Genomic DNA, 18,504 nt, shown 5'->3' on the forward strand with positions numbered 1-18,504 from the left:
CCACCAAATATTTTAGTTTTTTGGCGACTAAACATTATTTTTAGTTGTTGAAAATAATTTTTTGGCGACTAAAAGATAAAAAGTAAATTTTTATTTTTCATTTGGCGACTAAATAATTTTAGTAGCCAAAACTAACTATACAGCAACTAAAATTTTTTTGAGTCGCTAAAAATAAATTTTTGACAACTAAAATTTTGATCACCAAAGATAAAAAGTAAATTTTTGTTTTTCATTTGACAACTAAATAATTTTAGTAGCAAAAACTAACTATACAGTGACTAAAATATTTTTTCTAGCCGCCAATTGTGGCATTTTTAGCAACTAAATTTTTTTTAAGTCGTCAATAATTAATATATCCCGACTAAAAAAAATTAGTAGTTAAATATTGTAATTTTACCAATTAATATAATTTTTAATCGTCAATTTTACAACTTTTGACGAATAAATTTTTTAGTCGCCACATTTTATCGCCAAAAATGTAATTTGTTACAGTGATCCTATTAAAACATAAAATATATTCAATGAGTGCTTGTCATGTCATTAAAAATTGGTTTTGAAATTTCAAAATTAGAGGACTTAGCATTACTGATAAAATAACCATAACAAGAAGGCACAAAGCTCTCCATTTGCAAACTCTCATTTAAATAACCATAACAATAACGCACAAAGCTCTCCTCCATTTACAAACTCTCTCTCTCTCTCTCTTAAGAACATTGAAGGCATAAACCTCTGGTTTCTCTGAATGACCAACCCTATTTCTTTACTCCTCTACGATCGAGTCGCTCAGAAAAACAACATACATCAAGCTGTCGAACTCATTACCCTCTTCCTTTTCCCCTCTCTCTTAGTTTGTTGTCTCCTCTCTTTCAAAGATCATGGACTCAGTTGGCTCTTAGCGTTTCTGTGCGAGTCATGCTTCACTTTCATCTGGCTTCTCACTGTCAGCACTAAATGGAACCAAGTTGACTACAAAACGTATCCTCAAATTCTCATGCAATGGTATATTCATACTATTGGTTTATTCATTCTTCTTCTTCACGATGTCCATCACATGTTTTACTTTGTTTTGATTTCTTTTTAAATCTGATTTGTTTTGTAGTATGACTTAAATTTTACTTTAGACCCTATAATTTTAATTTGAATAATTTGGTCCATATACTTTTAAATCTAATTTTAATTTAGTTTAACTTGTTAATTTATGTTATTCTTAATTATGTCCATGATAAAATGTTTTGGTTTTTTTCGGTGAGTGAAATGGGAAGCCTGAGCTGCCTTCAGCAGACATGTTTGTTACAACGGCAGACCCTATTCTGGAACCACCTATCCTGACAGTGAACACAGTGCTATCCCTGTTAGCAGTAGATTATACCCAGCTGATAAGCCTTCATTTGGATTATGGATTGGCTGTTTAACTTTTTAGTTTTTTTTTTACTATTTTAGTCTTGAGTTAAAAAGTTTTGTTTGATATGAGCTTTTTGATTTTTTTAACTTTTGTAAAACAAAAAATGAAATAATTATAGTTTGGATGTGACATTTTGTCTTATTAGGAGTTATTTGGGATGACCTAAGTACACTTTTTGTCTTTTTACGAAAAGATGTGTAGAAAAGTAGAGAAGTGATGTAATGGAAAAAAGATAAAAAGGTAAAAATGTGGATTATATTGAAATTGCCAAACTTGACTTAAAAAACTTATTTTATCTTTTTGTGACTAAAATAGTTTCGACCCAACCCAAACCTTCATGCCAAACAAACCCATGTCTCTGTAGCTTCTAAATTCACCCAGCTATGGGTTCCTTTCTATAAAAAGTATTCAATTCAAGTCAGAGCTCCCTTTCGATTCTTCTATTGTTAGCCTATTTCATCTCAGGATGTTTCACCCCAGTTCCTACAAGATTGGAAAAATATTATAGGTAATTGTAAAATGTGATCTCTGGATTTGAATATGGTATTCCTCTAATACACCTTCTACGTATTGCATAGTAATGAAATTACAAGTTTTAATGAAATTTTTGGCCTAATTACTCTTTTGGGTTTGTGTATTGCATTGTATTATTTTGATTCTTAATATTTTAACCGTTAATATTTGGTTTGGGATACACTATATAAGTACACTTTTTATCTTTTTAGGTCACATCACCTCTCTATTTTTCTGCATATCTTTTCATAAAAAATTAAAAAATACATTTATTTAGATCATTCTAGACAATAAGTGTTTAATCGGTCCCAAATATTGAAGTCGTCGATATTTATCGTTAGAATTTAAAATATTTTGAAACCAAACAAGAAAAAAAAAATGGTAAATTACATTTTTAGTCACGAAAGTATACACTTCGTATTGTTTTTTGCTCCTCAACATTTCAATTGTATCAATTTGTAAATGATTTTTTTTGGGGCTAAGGTGTAATTTTTTATTTAAAAAATATTTATGATTCTGACAATGAATATTAACGACATCAGTCATAGAAATTATTTTTAATACACATTCAACATGTTAGGTTGAAAATGAAACAATCAAAATATGGAGAAACAAAATTAGAAAACTGTTTGTTTATTAAACTGTTTTTTGCATATATCATGAGGGCCAATAATCTGTGTTCATCATCTGCTTGTTTGTGTTGTGTTGGGTTGTGTATGATGAATATGAACAACTTAGCCAAAAAATAGAAGATGCATCCAAAAGGGACATGCCTTGTCAACTTAGTGGCAGCTTTGCTGATTTTGCTAATATACTACGGAAAAACCATGCTTCTATCATTAAGGTACTTCATGAATTTGTGCTCTGACGTTTATGGGAGGTTTTGTTCTAAAGCCTATTTCGTTCATTTGAACTATTCATATTATAAATTTATCGAAAAGATCATCTACTGGAAAAAAATTAAATTAATTTGATATTTGTAGCCTCATAACAAAACTACATTTGTTTTTTAAAAAAAAAAAATTAAACGGTTAGTATGATTTTGATAATTTGTTTAAAAAAAATTAGGATCTGATGATGGGGTATGCATCTCCGATTAATTTGATTTTTTCATGGATGATAAATATATTAAAAAGAACCAATAACTTGAATTATGTTTTATCTCATCGTGTTAGGGAAAATCAATGATTCCCCACAAGTAAATCAATCAATGGGAATAAAAATTAATGCGAAAAAATTAAATCAACAGCAACACAAGAATTTTTACGTGGTTCCCTCAATGTGAGATACGTCCATGGGATCGAAATCCGATTCCACTATCAACCAAAAAGTTTCCAAACGATTACAAACGAGACACAAATGGTCTCACAAAACCACCCTTAGGTGAATTTCAAATAATCACAAATAAACAAGAGGACCAAATAGACGAACCAAAATCTTCAGAACTAGAGTTGAAGAAGACCCAAAATAATGCACCCAAAACAGCCGAATCCAAAGCAACAAATTAATCACCAATATTCAACCCACCAATTAAACTTATCTAAGAAGCTTGTTAACCAAGAACAAACCCACCAAAAGGAGCACTATCTCACGAAAAAACCATGAATCAATGTTGGCAGCTGTTCTTTTCCACTACTTTAGAGCAAAAACATAAACAATATATATATATATATATTGTTAAATCTAGGATTTGTTTTATCAAAATCTTAATTGTATCCAAATTGAATTGGGTTTTCACAAATTAGATATAATATATAAAAATATATTATAACTAATACCAAACCAAATTAAACTCTTTTAATAAATCAATTGGGTCCCACACTCCAATAAGGAGGTATACCCAACAATTCTCCCCCTATCGACTTAGGTGGAGACATCAACCATACTCGCCAAAATTCGACACTTTAAATGTTTGTCCCTCGACAAAGTCTTAGTCAACATATCTGAAATATTATCATCTGTGTGAACCTTTTCGAGTCATAACAATTTCGAATCTAACACATCACGAATCCAATGGTATCTCACATCAATGTATTTTGATCTCGAATGAAAAATAGAATTTTTGCTCAAATGGATAGCACTTACATACTTTTCTTGCTTCAAACCCAACTCTTGCAAAAATTTCTTCAACCATAACTCTTCTTTGCAAGCTTCCGTAATGGCAATAAATTCAGCTTCGGTAGTTGAGAGCGCACCACATTTTTGTAATTTAGATTGCCATGCCACAGCTCCCCCTGCAAAAGTCATCAAATACCCCGAAATAGATTTCTTAGAATCAACATCGCCAGCCATGTCAGAATCTGTAAACCCATCAAGCATCGGCTTACCATCCCCAAAACACAAACACACCTTCGAAGTCCCTCGAAGATACCTTAGAATCCATTTTACCGCTACCCAATGTTCTTTACCCGGATTAGAGAGAAACCGACTCACCACACCAACAGCGTGAGCAATATCCAGCCTTGTACAAACCATGGCGTACATTAAAGAACCAACTGCTGAAGCATAAGGAATTTTCTGCATCTTTTCCTTGTCTTTCTCACTTGTAGGACATTGATTCGAACTAAGCTTGAAGTGACCCGCAAGTGGACAACCAACCGGCTTTGCTTTATTCATGTTGAACCTCTCAAGAACTTTCTCAATGTAGCTTTCTTAAGATAACCAAATCAGCCCTCTTTGCGATCACGAACAATTTTCATACCAAGAATTTGCTTTGCCGGTCCCAAATCTTTCATAGAAAAATATTTATTTAACTCTAACTTCAACTTGTTAATCATGGTAGAATCTTGACCCACAATTAACATGTCATCAACATAAAGCAAAAGAATAATAAATTTACCATCCGAAAATTTTTTCACAAACACACAATGGTCCGAAGTAGTTTTAGAAAAATCATTATTCATCATGAAAGAGTCAAATTTTTTGTACCATTGTCGCGGGGCTTGCTTAAGGCCTTACAAACTTTTCTTCAATTTGCAAACAAATTTCTCTTTCCCTTTCTCCACAAAACCTTTTGGTTGCTCCATATAAATTTCTTCTTCAAGATCACCGTGAAGAAATGCGGTCTTCACATCAAGTTGTTCAACTTCAAAGTTCATACTTGCAACCATGCCAAGTACAACCCGAATAGAAGACATCTTCACAACCGACGAGAAAATCTCATTAAAGTCAATACCTTTCTTTTGCCCAAAGCCTTTCACAACAAGACGTGCCTTGTACCTCAGATTCTTGCCATCATTCTTCAATTTGAAGACCAACTTATTTTTCAAAATTTTCCTCCCCTTAGGCAACTTCACTAAATCATAGGTGTGATTTTCAAGTAAAAAGTTCATCTCCTCTTCCATGGCCTTTTTCCAATCACATTTCTTTACATGCTCAATTGCTTCTTAGTAGCTCTCAGGCTCCCCTTGATCGGAAATCAACACAAATTCATTGGGAGGATACTTTCTTAAAGGTTGTCGGTCCCTTGTAGATTTCCTCAACTCAAGTTATGGTGACGATACTTGAGTTGGATGCTCTTCCTCAATTTCTGGTTCAACTTCATTAGGATTAGCATTATTCTCCACATCTTCAATAGGTGGCTGCACATCTCTCACATTTTCATCATCAACTAAAGATGAATGAGATGGATCCATGTCAATGAGATCACTAGTTTTTGGCTCCGGTTGATCACCTTTACCAAAGTCTTCAATTATTTAGTCTTCAAGAGATACAACATCACGGCTTCAAATGAATTTCTTGTCAGCCGGATCTCACAATCTATAGCCAAACTCGTCACGGCCATAGCCAAGAAAAATGCATTGTCTTGACTTGCTATCAAGCTTGGACCTCTCATCCTTTGGAATGTGAACAAAAGCTCGGCAACCAAACACTCTCATGTGCTCATAAGATACATCTTTACCAGTCCAAATTCTTTCTGGAACATCACCATTCAAAGGATAAGAAGGAGACAAATTGATCACGTCAATCGCTGTCCTCATTGCCTCACCCCAAAAGGATCTTGGCAATTTAGCTTGTGGAAGCAAACACCTTATTCTTTCCACAATGGTGTGGTTTATCCTCTCGGCAACGCCATTTTGTTGAAGAATCTTCTTAACTGTCTTTTGGTGCCGAATACCTTGGCTGCGACAATACTCATCAAATGGCCCAATGTATTCACCACCATTGTCTGATCAGATGCACTTCAATTTCTGCCCTGTTTCTCTTTCAACCATGGCCTGAAAATGCTTAAATACTTCTAGAACTTGATTTTTAGATTTTAGTAAAAAAGTCCAAACTTTCCTTGAATAATCATCAATAAAAATAACAAAATAAAGTGCACCACTATGTGTTCTAACTTTTAAAGGACCACAAATATCCGAATGAATCAACTCCAACGCATTTTCTTTTCTAGAAGCAACATTTTTCTGAAAAGAAACTCTATGTTGTTTATCCGCCAAACAATGAACACAAGTTTTAAGATGTGTACCTTTCAAACCGGGTAGAAACACTTTTTTGAACAAAACTTGTAGCCCCTTTTCACTCATATGGCCAAGCCGCTTGTGCCATAATTCGATAGAAGTATCATCTTGAAGTGCATTGACAACACATTTACAAATTTTTCCTTGCATTGAATAAAGTGTATGAGTCTTCTTGCACTTAGCCACCACCAAAGAACCCTTTGTGAGCTTCCATATTCCATCACCAAATTTGTTGTTGAAGCCTTCAACATCTAGCTTCCCAGTAGAGATCAAATTGAGGCGAATGTCGGGAACATGCCTCACATCTTTAAGCAACAACTTGCAGCCCAAATTTGTTTCCAAGCAAACATCATCTATGCCGATAATCTTGGACAAACCTTCATTACCCATTCGAACAGAACCACAATCTCCTTCGGTGTAGGTAGTGAAGAAATCAACTCGAGAAGTCACATGAAAAGAAGCACCAGAATCAATCACCCAATTGCTCTCTTGGCCCACAAAATTGATACAATCATCTTCACAAACGACCATGAGATCATCGGTAGTAACTGCCGTTGTATCTTCTTGTTTCTTATCCACACTTTTGTCACGCCTTTTCTCTTTGTTCTTGAGCTTTCAGCATTCTCGCTTCATGGGCCCTTTCTCATGGCAATAATAGCACTCAATGTCTTTCTTTGAAAAAAAACCATCTTTTGATTTGTCACGGCTTTGATCACGACCATGAGGAGTCTTACTCCTCCCTCTTGTTTTACTTCGGCCTCTTACGACAAATGTTTCTGAATGAGAGGAACGCGTTGATTTTCTTCTAGTTTCTTCATTCAACAAGCTACTAGTGACTTGGCCCATTGTGACAACTCCATCGGACGCCGAATTACTAACTGTCACAACCAATGTCTCCCAACTTTCGGGCAAAGAACTAAGTAGCATCAAAGCCTGCAACTCATCATCAAAAAAAAATTTCATAGAAGCAAGTTGGTTAACAATACTCTTTATTTCATTCAAATGTTCCGGTATAGGGCTGCCCTCTTTATATTTTAAATTAACCAATTTACGAAATAGGAAGGCTTTATTTGTGGCTGATTTTCTATCATAAAGACTTTCTAACTTTTTCCATAAATCATGTGCCGAAGTTTCAGTAGCAACATGATGAAATACACTGTCATCAATCCATTGACGGATAACACCAACGGCTTTTCGATTAAGCCTATTCCATTCACCATCTTTCATACCCTCGAGTTTATCACTATCACCCTCAGTGGATCCATACAAATCTTTACAAAACAATAGGTCCTCCATTTTAATTTTCCAAGTTACCTAATTACTTCCATTGAAGCTAGATATGCGACCCACATTCCCCTCCATTAATTTACACAAATAAATAAACCCAAATAAACCGTAAGCTCTGATACCAATTGTTAGGGAAAATCAATCATGCCCCACAAGTAAATCAATCAATGGGAATAAAAACTAATGTGGAAAAATAAATCAACAGCAATACAAAAATTTTTACGTGGTTCCCTCAATGTGAGGTACGTCCACGGTATCGAAATCTGATTCCACTATCAACCAAAAAGTTTCCAAACGATTACAAATGAGACATGAATGGTCTCACAAAACCACCCTTAGGTAAATTCCAAATAATCACAAATAAACAAGAGAAAAGACCTCACCAAATAGATGAACCAAAATCTTCAGAACCAGAGTTAAAGGAGACCCAAAATAATGCATCCAAAACAGTCGAATCCAAAGCAACAAATTAATCACCAATATTCAACCCACCGATTAGACTTCTCTAAGAAGCTTGTTAACCAAGAACAAACCCACCAAAAGGAGTACTATCTCACGGAAAAACCATGAATCAATGTTGGCTGCCGTTCTTTTCCACTACTTCGGAGCAAAAATATAAACAATATATATATTGTTAAATCTAGGACTTGTTTTATCAAAACCCTAGCTGTATGCAAATTGAATTAGGTTTTCATAAATTAGATATAATATATAAAAATATATTATAACTAATACCAAACCAAATTAAACTATTTTAATAAATCAATTGGGTCCCACACTCCAATAAGAAGATATACCCAACGCATCTTATATTATCTTAGGTCATATGGGAGAACAAGAAAGGCATTGCAAATGAAGTGCCTCATTTAACCCATATATCCAGAGAGAAACATCCAAAGCATTCTCATCATTTCAAAGCTGGTGCTATGAATGTTCTGGTAAGAATATCTTCAGTGATTTTGTTATTTTGAAAATATTAAAATCTAATTATGTTATTTGTGTGCCCTGTCTATTTAATAAAACTCACTTTTTTAAAAGCTTAGAATTGTGGTGTGACTAACAACAGGGAAGAGTATCAGGAGTGATGACAAGCGCTGCATGGATGCTGAATGTGGACTGTGATATGTATGTCGACAATCCCCAAATGGTTCTGCACGCAATGTGTTTGTTTTTGGGTGCCAACAACAACGAAAGGGACACTGCATTTGTTCAGTTTCCCCAAATCTTCTATGATGGATTGAAGGACGACCCTTTTGGAAATCAGTTTGTGGTTTTACAAGAAGTGAGGAAATTCAAATCTTCTTCTATAATTACCGATTGCAAAATGATTTACAAACAGTACTTTTATTATTAAAAAAAAAAAACTCAATCAAAATGAAGCGATAGTAATAACATGATGAAGATTATATTTGAAAGGGGTAGGGGAGGTCATGTGTAGTGCGTGTGTAGTGTTATGCTTCTCGTCATATTTGAAAGGGCTTGGGAAAGGGAAGTACGGGATTCCCTTATCCACCATATTCAAGTCAGGGGCTTTGGTATTATTGTCTGTGCACTACTGTAAATGGACCTTTTAAGAAGGAATTGAGTCTTGAATGAAACTTACTGTTACCATCCATTTATGTAGACGGGCTTTGTAAAACTGCATCCATGTCTGTCCAACTCTCACTTGTACTTCCAGATCTCCACTAATTGTGTCAATCAACACAAGTACAATCCTTCAAACTTCACAAAGCTTGATCAATGTACATGCCGTTTTTATCTATACACTTTAGACCTAGCAACTCTCAAAAATATTAAAATTAGTTTGGATTATACTAAAGGTCTCTCATGAATTCTATATGCTCAATCTAAACACAAATTTTAGTAACCCTAAACATTGCTAGGCTACAATGCAATGATACAGAAAACCTAAATGAACAAGAAGAAGAAAAATCCAAAGGATTTTGTTACAGACATGTCACAAAGTCACGCATCAAAAGGCGGGTTAAAAATGTATGCGGTGTTAAAGTCAGCAGCAGGCTATGTCAATAGTATTTACTAACATTCTCAGAGGTTAAAATGTACCGAATTAATTTTCATGAAAATAAATGAATCATGGCCATAATATTAAAGAGTAGGCTGCAAAATGAGAAAGTTCAGGGATGAGTTATAACACTACTGATGCTAAGCAATTGATTGAATCAGCGATTTTGAATCAAAGGAATGAACCTACTGCCAATCTGATTGCTAAATTTCTATACATAGCATCCAGGCCTAAGGTGAATTACAATAAGTCTCTGTAAGGCCAACAAGATGCAAGGCCATAAACTAGAATACATATGGAATAATGAACAACTGCATGATAAAAGTTAAAAGAACTAAAAAGTGGGTCATAATATATTGAAAAGGTTAGAAAATTTTACTTTGAGGGGACTGAAAGATTGCTCTTGAGCATGAAAGAAAGATCATGCATCTGTGACAACAAACTCTCCATGTCGTCCTTGGACTGTATGGCTGAGTTGAACATATCTCCGCCTTCATCTGCTTGTCCAACAGTCACTCCTTCAACTTTTACATCATCCATCCTAAACATGCATAAGTACATAAAAGATAAAGCTGATAAGTTCAACTTACAGGAAATCCAAAACTATATTCAGAAATTGATTTCAACCTTGTGAATTTATAGGTTGATACCAGGAATGCAAAGCAAAAGACAAGCAACGATTTAAAAAAAAGAAAAACTTGGATATGCAAAACAAGAATCTGATGCACTTTAGACCTAAATAGAGTTCTTGAAGATCCATTCTAACAAGCCCTTATAGCAATTTGTTAAAAACTTGATGGAGAAACGGAATTTTAACCACACACACACACAAAAAAAAAAAAAAGCATTCTGAGAGAACACATCTGTCCAAGGCAGGGACTCCTGACTCTGTATTATTCACTTCGAAAGAACCATTTTGATTGCTAAATGATCCAGAAAACAGATCTGGTTGTGAAAAACTACCAAAATCCATTGCTTGAAAGTTGTTGGTTAAGCTGGGAAAAATTATATCTGATGTCTTTTCGTCAGTAGTGGCAATCTGATTACCACTTTGTGTCAAAGAATTCTTAGAAGGATTTTGTGCACTAGTAGAGCTTGTAAAATCATTCCAAACACCAAAGGAATCATCATCATCACTGATTGTCTTATTGTCGGGCTCAATCATGCTACTGGTTAGGCATTGATCATCTGGAAACCAATCAAAACTTGTAGAAGAATTATTGTACAAATTATCTGCTGTTATGTTGTCCTTACTTTTGATGGTTTCATCAACCTTGTCAGCCTGGGGAGATGCCAAGAAGTCAGAATTATTCCACAGCTCACCTTGAATCCAATCATAAGTTCCTAAAGCTGAAGGGTTTGAGGCTGGTTTTTCATCTGCTACGTCTTTTCCAGGTCCAAAGACAGAATCCATGTTAGCAGAAAGATCAACTGTAGATCCTACATAAGGGTCAAATGATCTTGCGCCCTCGTGCTGATTTCCAGAATCAGCAGACTGAAAATCAGCCTTCCAACCAGAGAACCCGTCATCATGCTTTACTTCAGAAGCGCTGACTGGTGTCTCGGAATGCTGAACGTTCTGAAATAAGCTAAAATTTTCTTGGCTGGCAAATGCATTCATATCTACATTCTCACTCTGCTTGTTAATTTCTGGCTGTTCTTCCAATGCATTAGAAACAAAGTCCCTCTTTGATTCAGTGAATAAGTTATCCAAGTCAACTCCAGCCAAGTTTAAAGAACTTTTGCTCTGCAGTTGTGCACTGTTTGTAAGACTATGCTCGGTTTTTTCTGACTCAGGCTTAGCTGGCCATGTTATTTCTAAATTCAAGAGACCAGACAATGCAATTTCATCTTCTGGTGTATTCTGTCCTCTGTTTAGTTCATTTTCTTCAATGGATGGTCCTACAGACTCCTGCAAAATAAGATATTGATTTCAATAAACAAATGCCAATCAATCAATTCGAAAAAATTTAGTTCCACGATTCAAAGTAAGCTTTTAATATGGGGCTTTTATACGTATTAAAAAAAAAAAGTTTCAAAACAAGCTTCTAATATGAACCGATTTTGATTTTTTTTTAATCAAAACTGGACTAGTTAATAATTTAATTTTATTTACTATATAAATTTTGAACTTTCATAGGAATGTGTATAAAACTCAAATTATTAGCTGTGTGAATAAGCCAACTATTGTGAATGAGTATGTGATTGTCATGATATGCTTTTAAAAAAAATATAATTCCTCAGATGTTAGAATCATGAAGATCTAAAATCACGTTCTCATTCTCTTCCAAGATTACTATCATTCAAATATATATTACGATTAAGGATAAAAGTAATTAAAGCTAGCATCCTAAATAAAAAATACTTAAACATGATAATTTTCACATTAGTTACAAAATTACTAATCAAGCTTGTTTTATCCAATTTGTCAATTAAATCCATTTAATTTTGCTCGTTACATAGTTAACTTAATATAAGATTTAATCAATTTCAACTTTGAAAAGTTTCTTTTGCAGAAGCAATTTTAACAAATGTGATCAATCTATACATAATTTATATATTTGAGAAACAATCCTTCATTAATTTTAAATAGTTCATTACATCAATTAGCTTTTTTATTTATTTTTAAGATGTAATTTTTTTATGAACAAGTATAATGGCTGAAATTTTATGATAATATTTTTTTTAATCAATTTTTGGAGGCCCAAAGTGATCGCTTACTTGGCTTGTCCCCAAAGCCCTGTTTCTCACCATTGTATTTTAATGAATAAAAAAGAAGATAATCAATGTGTTTGGTTTGAGTTTTTTGAATTAAGTTTTTTAAAAATAAAGTTTTTTTATTTTTGTATTTTTTTGTTTTTAGTGAATATTTTTAAAATTTTAAATATTTTTTTTTACTTTTTAGATGTATTTTTCTTAGATGTATCTAAAAAATAAAAAAATTGTGAAAAAATATTTTGAAAAATTAATAAATACATAAAAATACAAAAAATATACTGAATTCTTATATTTTTTTTGTATTTTGGGTATTTAGTGAATTTTTAAAAGATTTTCTTCACAAATTTTTTCCTTTTTAGATACATATAAGTTGGTATGTCTAAAAATTTTAAAAATTGCTTAAAATATTAAAGAAATCAGTAAAAACAAAAAAAATTACAAAAAATAAGAAAGTAGAATTTTCTAAAAAATATTTTTTGAAAAGGGAAACCAAGCATAGTGAATATGATTTTTTATTTATATTTTATTTGAATAGAATACACAAGAGAAAAGAATAAAAGAAAAGAAAAATATTTTATTTTATTTTATTTTACGAAAATAACTTCCTATATTAATAAATTATTTTTTCAACTTATTCTATTATAGAATAATTTTAATATTTTAAAAAAAATCATTAAATCTATTTCTTTTTTATCTAATCTCACCATTTTACTGAGAAACAAAACATAATTTTAATGAGGAAATTGCCTTGAGCCCTAAAAATATAATTTTAAATTGACATTAAATTATCTTTCTCTTTCCTTTATTTTGTTTTTTTTTTGCTCTTTTTTAATTTTTAAGAAAGGTTGCCAGCTCAGTAGAGCTCTCAATCACTGCCGTTTTAACGGTGGTCTTTTTCTACCCACAGGATCCTCTGAAGTTTTTCCCTGGAGTGTTCCCTGAAGTGGGTTCATCCAACGGCTGGAAATGTAACTAACCAAAACGGCGTCGTTTTGGTTAGTAATTTCAAAAAAAAAAAAAAAACAAAAAGAGATTTGGAAGCACTGATAACCAGAGCTTTGTCTATCTTCTTTATTACAGGCAATGATGGCAGAGAATTCAAGCTAAGCAATTTGGAAGCTCCATTGATTTTGAAGCTCCAACCCAATACGTAATGCGAGCTAGCGAGCAAACCAGTGGAAAAAGAGAACCTAATAAACATCCATTCATGGAGAATTGGAGAGAGATCAAAATTCAAAGAAAGAATTGGCAATCTGGGTTTTGAAGAAGGCGGCAAAATTGTAACATTGATAAGAGTCGTAATCGAATTGTATTCAATCCAAACCATGATGGGTTTTCCACCTTTCAGATTCAGATCTGCCGCAACAGACTAGTTCGATGCCATGGTGTTGATGTTGATGCCAACATGGTTATCATTGATATCTCCGAACTCGAAGTCCTGAACGGTGTCGAACTCGACTGCGAACAAGTGGTTCGAGAAGTTTCCAATGTCGGAGGCGTTGAGGAGGCCCAGGTACTGACTAGGAAGAGCTGTTGGGAGGTCTACGGAAGGCGAGTCCATGGCCGCCGAGTTTTGGGTAATCGGGGACGAAGATGGGATTGAGAGGAAGAAGATGGAACAGAGGAGTATGAAAAGATGTGACATTTGGAGACAGTGAGGTATTTTGGTGAGTTACATTTCCAGCCGTTGGATGAACCCACTTCAGGGATCACTTCAGAGGAAAAACTTCAGAGGATCCTGATACCTTTTTCTACCCCTCACTTAACCAAATTTCTGTTCTCACCAATTTTTTTTGTTAACAAACCATTGCATCCAAACGGAGTGTAATCATCTCCGGCACCCTTCTCCAGCGAGACTCCATTCCCAGCCTCGCCGATCGCTGTCAGCCCACCTCCCAAACTATCACCGTAACCCCCAAAACCCCCCATATTCCGCCACCGCTATTGCACCCAACCAGAACCAAGCTCGCTCTCTCTCTCTCTCTCTCTCTCTCTCTCTCTCTCATCCGACATCCTCCGACCACCGCAACTCGTGCCCCTCCGCCGTCTTCGACGCACCCTATGCCCCCATGGAATCCCAGCAACTTCCATGGCCACTCTAGTTAGAAGATACAACCGAAAGCAAAGCGGTGGCCTGTCACGACTCATGAGTTGGTATGCCCCACTCACCTGAACTTGTTCTGCATCTCCTCCAACGTTTCATCAAACACCCCAACCAAATCAAACAACTCCATTCCCGCTTAATCACCAACGCTCACCTCCTCCACAATCCACACAACACTTCCTCCTCACATCTCAAATGGAAGACCACCCTCCTCTTCAACGCCTTGATCAGAGCCTATCTCAACATTTTTCAACCCCACAACACCTTCCTCCTCTTCACCCACATGCTCGCCCACCAAGCCCCACCCAACGCCCACACCTTCTCTTCCCTTCTCAAAGCCGCCTCCTCTTCACCGTCCTTGTCTTCCTATCTCTGCAAGCCACTCCACACCCAAGCCATCAAGCGAGGCATATCAAGCGACCCATTCGTACAGACATCGTTTCTCAGTTTGTATGCACAGATTGGTAATCTTTCTGATGCCCGCAACGTGTTTGATGAAATGCCTGAACCGTGTGTTGTAGCTTGCAATGCGATGCTCGATGCGTTTGGCAAGAATGGGGATTTGGGTTCGGCTATTTGGCTCTTTGAACGCATGAATGTGAGAGATGTTGTTTCGTGGACGAGCATGATTAATGGGTTTGGGAGGAATGGGTACTTTGCGGTGGCAATTTGGTTTTTTGAGAAGATGATGGTGGATGAGGAGGTAATGGGGGGTATTGTGAAGCCCAATGAAGCTACATTTGTTAGTGTCTTATCTTCATGTGCTAATAATTGTGATGGAGGAGGAGCTCTGTATCAAGGAAAGCAAGTTCATGGGTTTATTATCAAGAATGAGATTGAATTGACTGTTTTTATGGGAACGGCTTTGATAGATCTATATGGAAAGGCGGGTTGTTTAGGATATGCTACCAAAGTTTTTAGTAGAATGGCGGTTAAAGAGGTGTGCACTTGGAATGCAATGATTTCTTCACTAGCTTTAAATGGTAAGGAGAAGCAAGCATTAGACACGTTCGAAAAGATGAAGTTAGAAGGATTGAAGCCCAATGAGGTTACATTTGTTGCAATTCTCACCGCTTGTGCTCATGCTGAGCTTGTGGAGTTGGGTATGGCATTGCTTCGATCAATGTTGCATGAATTCAACATTATTCCAAGGATGGAGCACTATGGTTGTGTAGTTGATCTCTTGGGCAGAGCTGGGCTTTTGAGTGAAGCAACTGAGTTTATAAGTACGATGCCTTTTGAACCAGATGCCTCTGTTTTGGGGGCTCTTTTGGGTGCTTGTAAGGTTCACGGTGCCACTAAGTTGGCTAATGAAGTAGCGAGAAAGCTGGTTGAGTTGCAACCACGGCATTGTGGGCAATACGTGCTATTATCAACCATTTATGCTGAGGCTGAGAGGTGGGAACACGCCACTGCTTTGAGGAAAGCAATGGCGGAGGTTGGAATTCGAAAAGTTCCAGCTTATAGTATGATTGAGTCTGCGTAAGGATTTGTTGAGATTTGGTTCCCTGCTTTGAGTTTTCAGATGGTTAAATCTTTGGGAAAGACAAGCATTTTTATGATTTGTAGAATCGTAATATGATCGACACAGTGTCATATCATTCTAACTGTGAAAGCCTAAAATCCCAGTTACTTGGCGTCAGCTACAAAAGTTATTGTTTGATAGGGAGTGAGTGCTTACTGTGCGTTAGGAAGAAATTAAAATTGAGTGAAGCTCACAATTCAAAGACTCCAGCTGGGCTGTAAAGTTGCTGTAGAGGTAATTTCATCTTCAGCAAGCGCATGTTTGGTACAATATCAGTATATACATTTATTCATTTAGATTTTACCTCAGTAGTGTACACAAAAATAAAAATTTAATGTGTTTCCTTGCCTAGTGTTTTTTCTATTTTCCTCTCCCCTTAGAATTTCTCAGTTACAAATTACAATTCCTCATAGTTATTCTTCTTTTTCTTTTTCTTTTATTTTCTTTTCTTTTTTTGGGTCTTATTGTTAGGCAAATTAAGCAATGAGGTTTTACAAGAAAAATTTGGAAGATCAATGGAACTCACAAAATCAGCGGCTCAGATATTATCAGGCTTGAAGACTGGCACTCCACAACCACATGATCTGTCGAGTTCTATCAATGCAGCCTACCAAGTCCCTGGTTGCAGCTATGAGTATGGTACCCAATGGGGTAGAGAGGTGAAACCCATTTCAAAAATGCTACATACCTCAAAAAAAAACACAACCCCACCACCTCACTCATCCGTGATTGGTCCAGGAAAGAAAGAAAAATAAAAAATAAAAAAGTAAAAGTACATGATTGGTTCACATCATTTAGGAGTCATGAGAGTCCCAATTTCGAGGGTCCTAAGCATTTTTGCTTTGAATGATTTCAATTGAATAATATTATAAATTTACCGTTATCAACTCATAAATTATCCAAAATTTTTATTTTATGGTTTAGTTTTATCTTATATATAAATTTCATATTACATAAATTTAACTTCTTGTTTCGAGAGTTTTCCATCTCAATTTAAGGGTCCAATGGTAATGAATTGCACTAGGAAAACAACTTTGACTGTTGGAAATTTCATCACATCAATCCACTTTGTTATATGGACCCGGAGGGAGCCGTTCAGCATTGGTGAGTTCTAATCCGGATCTATACCAATGATCCAAATCATTCAATATTTAGAACCAGTCGAGTATATTATTCTGATAAAAAATTACATTGATCGGATATTAATAACCACTTAAGTAGATTACATTTTGAAAAAAAGATTCAAAATAAATTGTGATAGAAATGTAATCTAATCAAGTGATTATCATCAATATGATTTTTTACAAGGATAATGTACTCGATGGATTCTAAACATTAACGATTTGAATCATTGACATGGGCCCAGATCAAGGCTCACTAGTGCTGAATAGCTCCTAAAGAGGAGTCGGGTCCTTGTTATATAGACATAGGAGTTGTTTTTTGGAAACTGTATTATATTGTTTGGGCTTGTGAGGCTTATTGTAGGTCTCATCTCAATAATTCGAATTATTTATTTTTTAGAATATAATATATAGATCAATTTATTGCATTTGTGGTCCAACAAATAAATGATTTAATTTTCAAATAATACTTATGGGTTTTTTGTTTTGTTTTTTTGGATGCTAGATTGTTTCTTGCAACTCTGTTTACATTTAATGTAGTAAAAATATCTCAAATATGTTGGGTAACAAAAAATAATAAATATGTTTTTTTTTAGGATAAATTACATTGACACTTCCTGAGATTTGGTCTAATTACATCTCACTTTTTGATCCTTTTGAAAGTACATTTTTACCCTTATGGTTAATAATCTCATTTCACAAACTCCCAGATTATATAAAAGACAACAACTCTTAATAGAAAAACAAAAAAAATTACATTGAAAAAAAAAAAGTAAAGTAAAGTAAAGTAAAACAAAGCAAAGGAGGAAAAAAAAAAAAGTAAAACAAAACAAGAAAAAAAAGTGTATGAGTTCAATATCTTCATTTCGTCTAAATAATTATAATGACAGAGAGTTAGTGTAATTTTTCAAACGTCGGGGAGTGACATATATTAAAACCAAAGGGGTATAAGTGTAATTTGCCCTCTCTTTTTTATTTTATTTTATATATATTAGGGTGGTGTTTGAGATTATGATTATAGAGTAATAACTTCATTTTTTTTTGGGGGGGGGGGGGTAACTTAAAAGAATAGTTGCGGCAGCCGCGAGTTAGTTCTACACCTATTAGGGATGGCAATTTGAAACCGGCCCGACGGGGACCCGACCCCCCGACCCTGATTAAAGCGGTTTTTCCCCGAAAAATATCCCCTACGGGCCGGGGATGGTACTCAAAAATAAATCCCCGATGATTTTCGAGCCGGGGACGGTGATATATTTTTCACCCCCGACCCCGGCCCGTCCCCGGCCCCGACCCCGACCCCGTCCCCGTTAGCCCCCGAATCAAACTTAATATATATGCCCCTTAATAGTTT

The 18,504-nt window shown here is 35.1% G+C and overlaps 2 protein-coding genes and 1 pseudogene across 3 annotated transcripts; 2 read left to right on the forward strand and 1 right to left on the reverse strand.

Annotated features, from left to right (window-relative positions):
- The first annotated feature begins 742 nt into the window (after nucleotides 1–742).
- Nucleotides 743–10,382, forward strand: LOC145798224 (cellulose synthase-like protein B4; annotated as a pseudogene). Its single transcript, XR_014339212.1, has 6 exons — nucleotides 743–1,016; nucleotides 1,282–1,446; nucleotides 1,767–1,899; nucleotides 2,624–2,759; nucleotides 8,484–8,600; nucleotides 8,729–10,382. The product of XR_014339212.1 is annotated as a cellulose synthase-like protein B4 (transcript).
- LOC114304456 (uncharacterized) lies at nucleotides 10,061–13,964 on the reverse strand. The gene is made up of 4 exons (XM_082885723.1): nucleotides 13,774–13,964; nucleotides 13,455–13,563; nucleotides 10,573–11,597; nucleotides 10,061–10,226 (listed from the first exon to the last, which is right to left on the reverse strand). Exons 1-4 carry the CDS (start codon nucleotides 13,962–13,964, stop codon nucleotides 10,061–10,063), a joined length of 1,491 nt encoding a protein of 496 aa, XP_082741849.1.
- Nucleotides 13,444–16,937, forward strand: LOC114320093 (Tetratricopeptide repeat (TPR)-like superfamily protein). Its single transcript, XM_028267190.2, has 2 exons — nucleotides 13,444–16,266; nucleotides 16,504–16,937. The coding sequence occupies exon 1, from the start codon at nucleotides 14,560–14,562 to the stop codon at nucleotides 15,991–15,993; it is 1,434 nt and encodes a 477-aa protein (XP_028122991.2). The 5' UTR covers nucleotides 13,444–14,559; the 3' UTR covers nucleotides 15,994–16,266; nucleotides 16,504–16,937.
- The last annotated feature ends 1,567 nt before the right edge of the window (nucleotides 16,938–18,504 follow it).

This window comes from Camellia sinensis, chromosome 8 (assembly GCF_055761805.1).
Source record: "Camellia sinensis isolate YWXY chromosome 8, ASM5576180v1, whole genome shotgun sequence".
In the NCBI taxonomy this organism is placed as follows: Eukaryota; Viridiplantae; Streptophyta; class Magnoliopsida; order Ericales; family Theaceae; genus Camellia; species Camellia sinensis.

What these genes read in the sequence shown, in the direction of transcription:
- LOC114304456 (XM_082885723.1), bottom strand. Translation starts at nt 13,964, where the DNA reads ATGGACTCGCCTTCCGTAGACCTCCCAACAGCTCTTCCTAGTCAGTAC. An exon ending in AACACCATGGCATCGAACTA is followed by an intron (nt 13,564 to 13,773) that starts GTCTGTTGCGGC and finishes TTTGCTCGCTAG; the next exon opens with CTCGCATTACGTATTGGGTT. An exon ending in AGAAGATAGACAAAGCTCTG is followed by an intron (nt 11,598 to 13,454) that starts GTTATCAGTGCT and finishes CTTATTTTGCAG; the next exon opens with GAGTCTGTAGGACCATCCAT.
- LOC114320093 (XM_028267190.2), top strand. Translation starts at nt 14,560, where the DNA reads ATGCCCCACTCACCTGAACTTGTTCTGCATCTCCTCCAACGTTTCATC.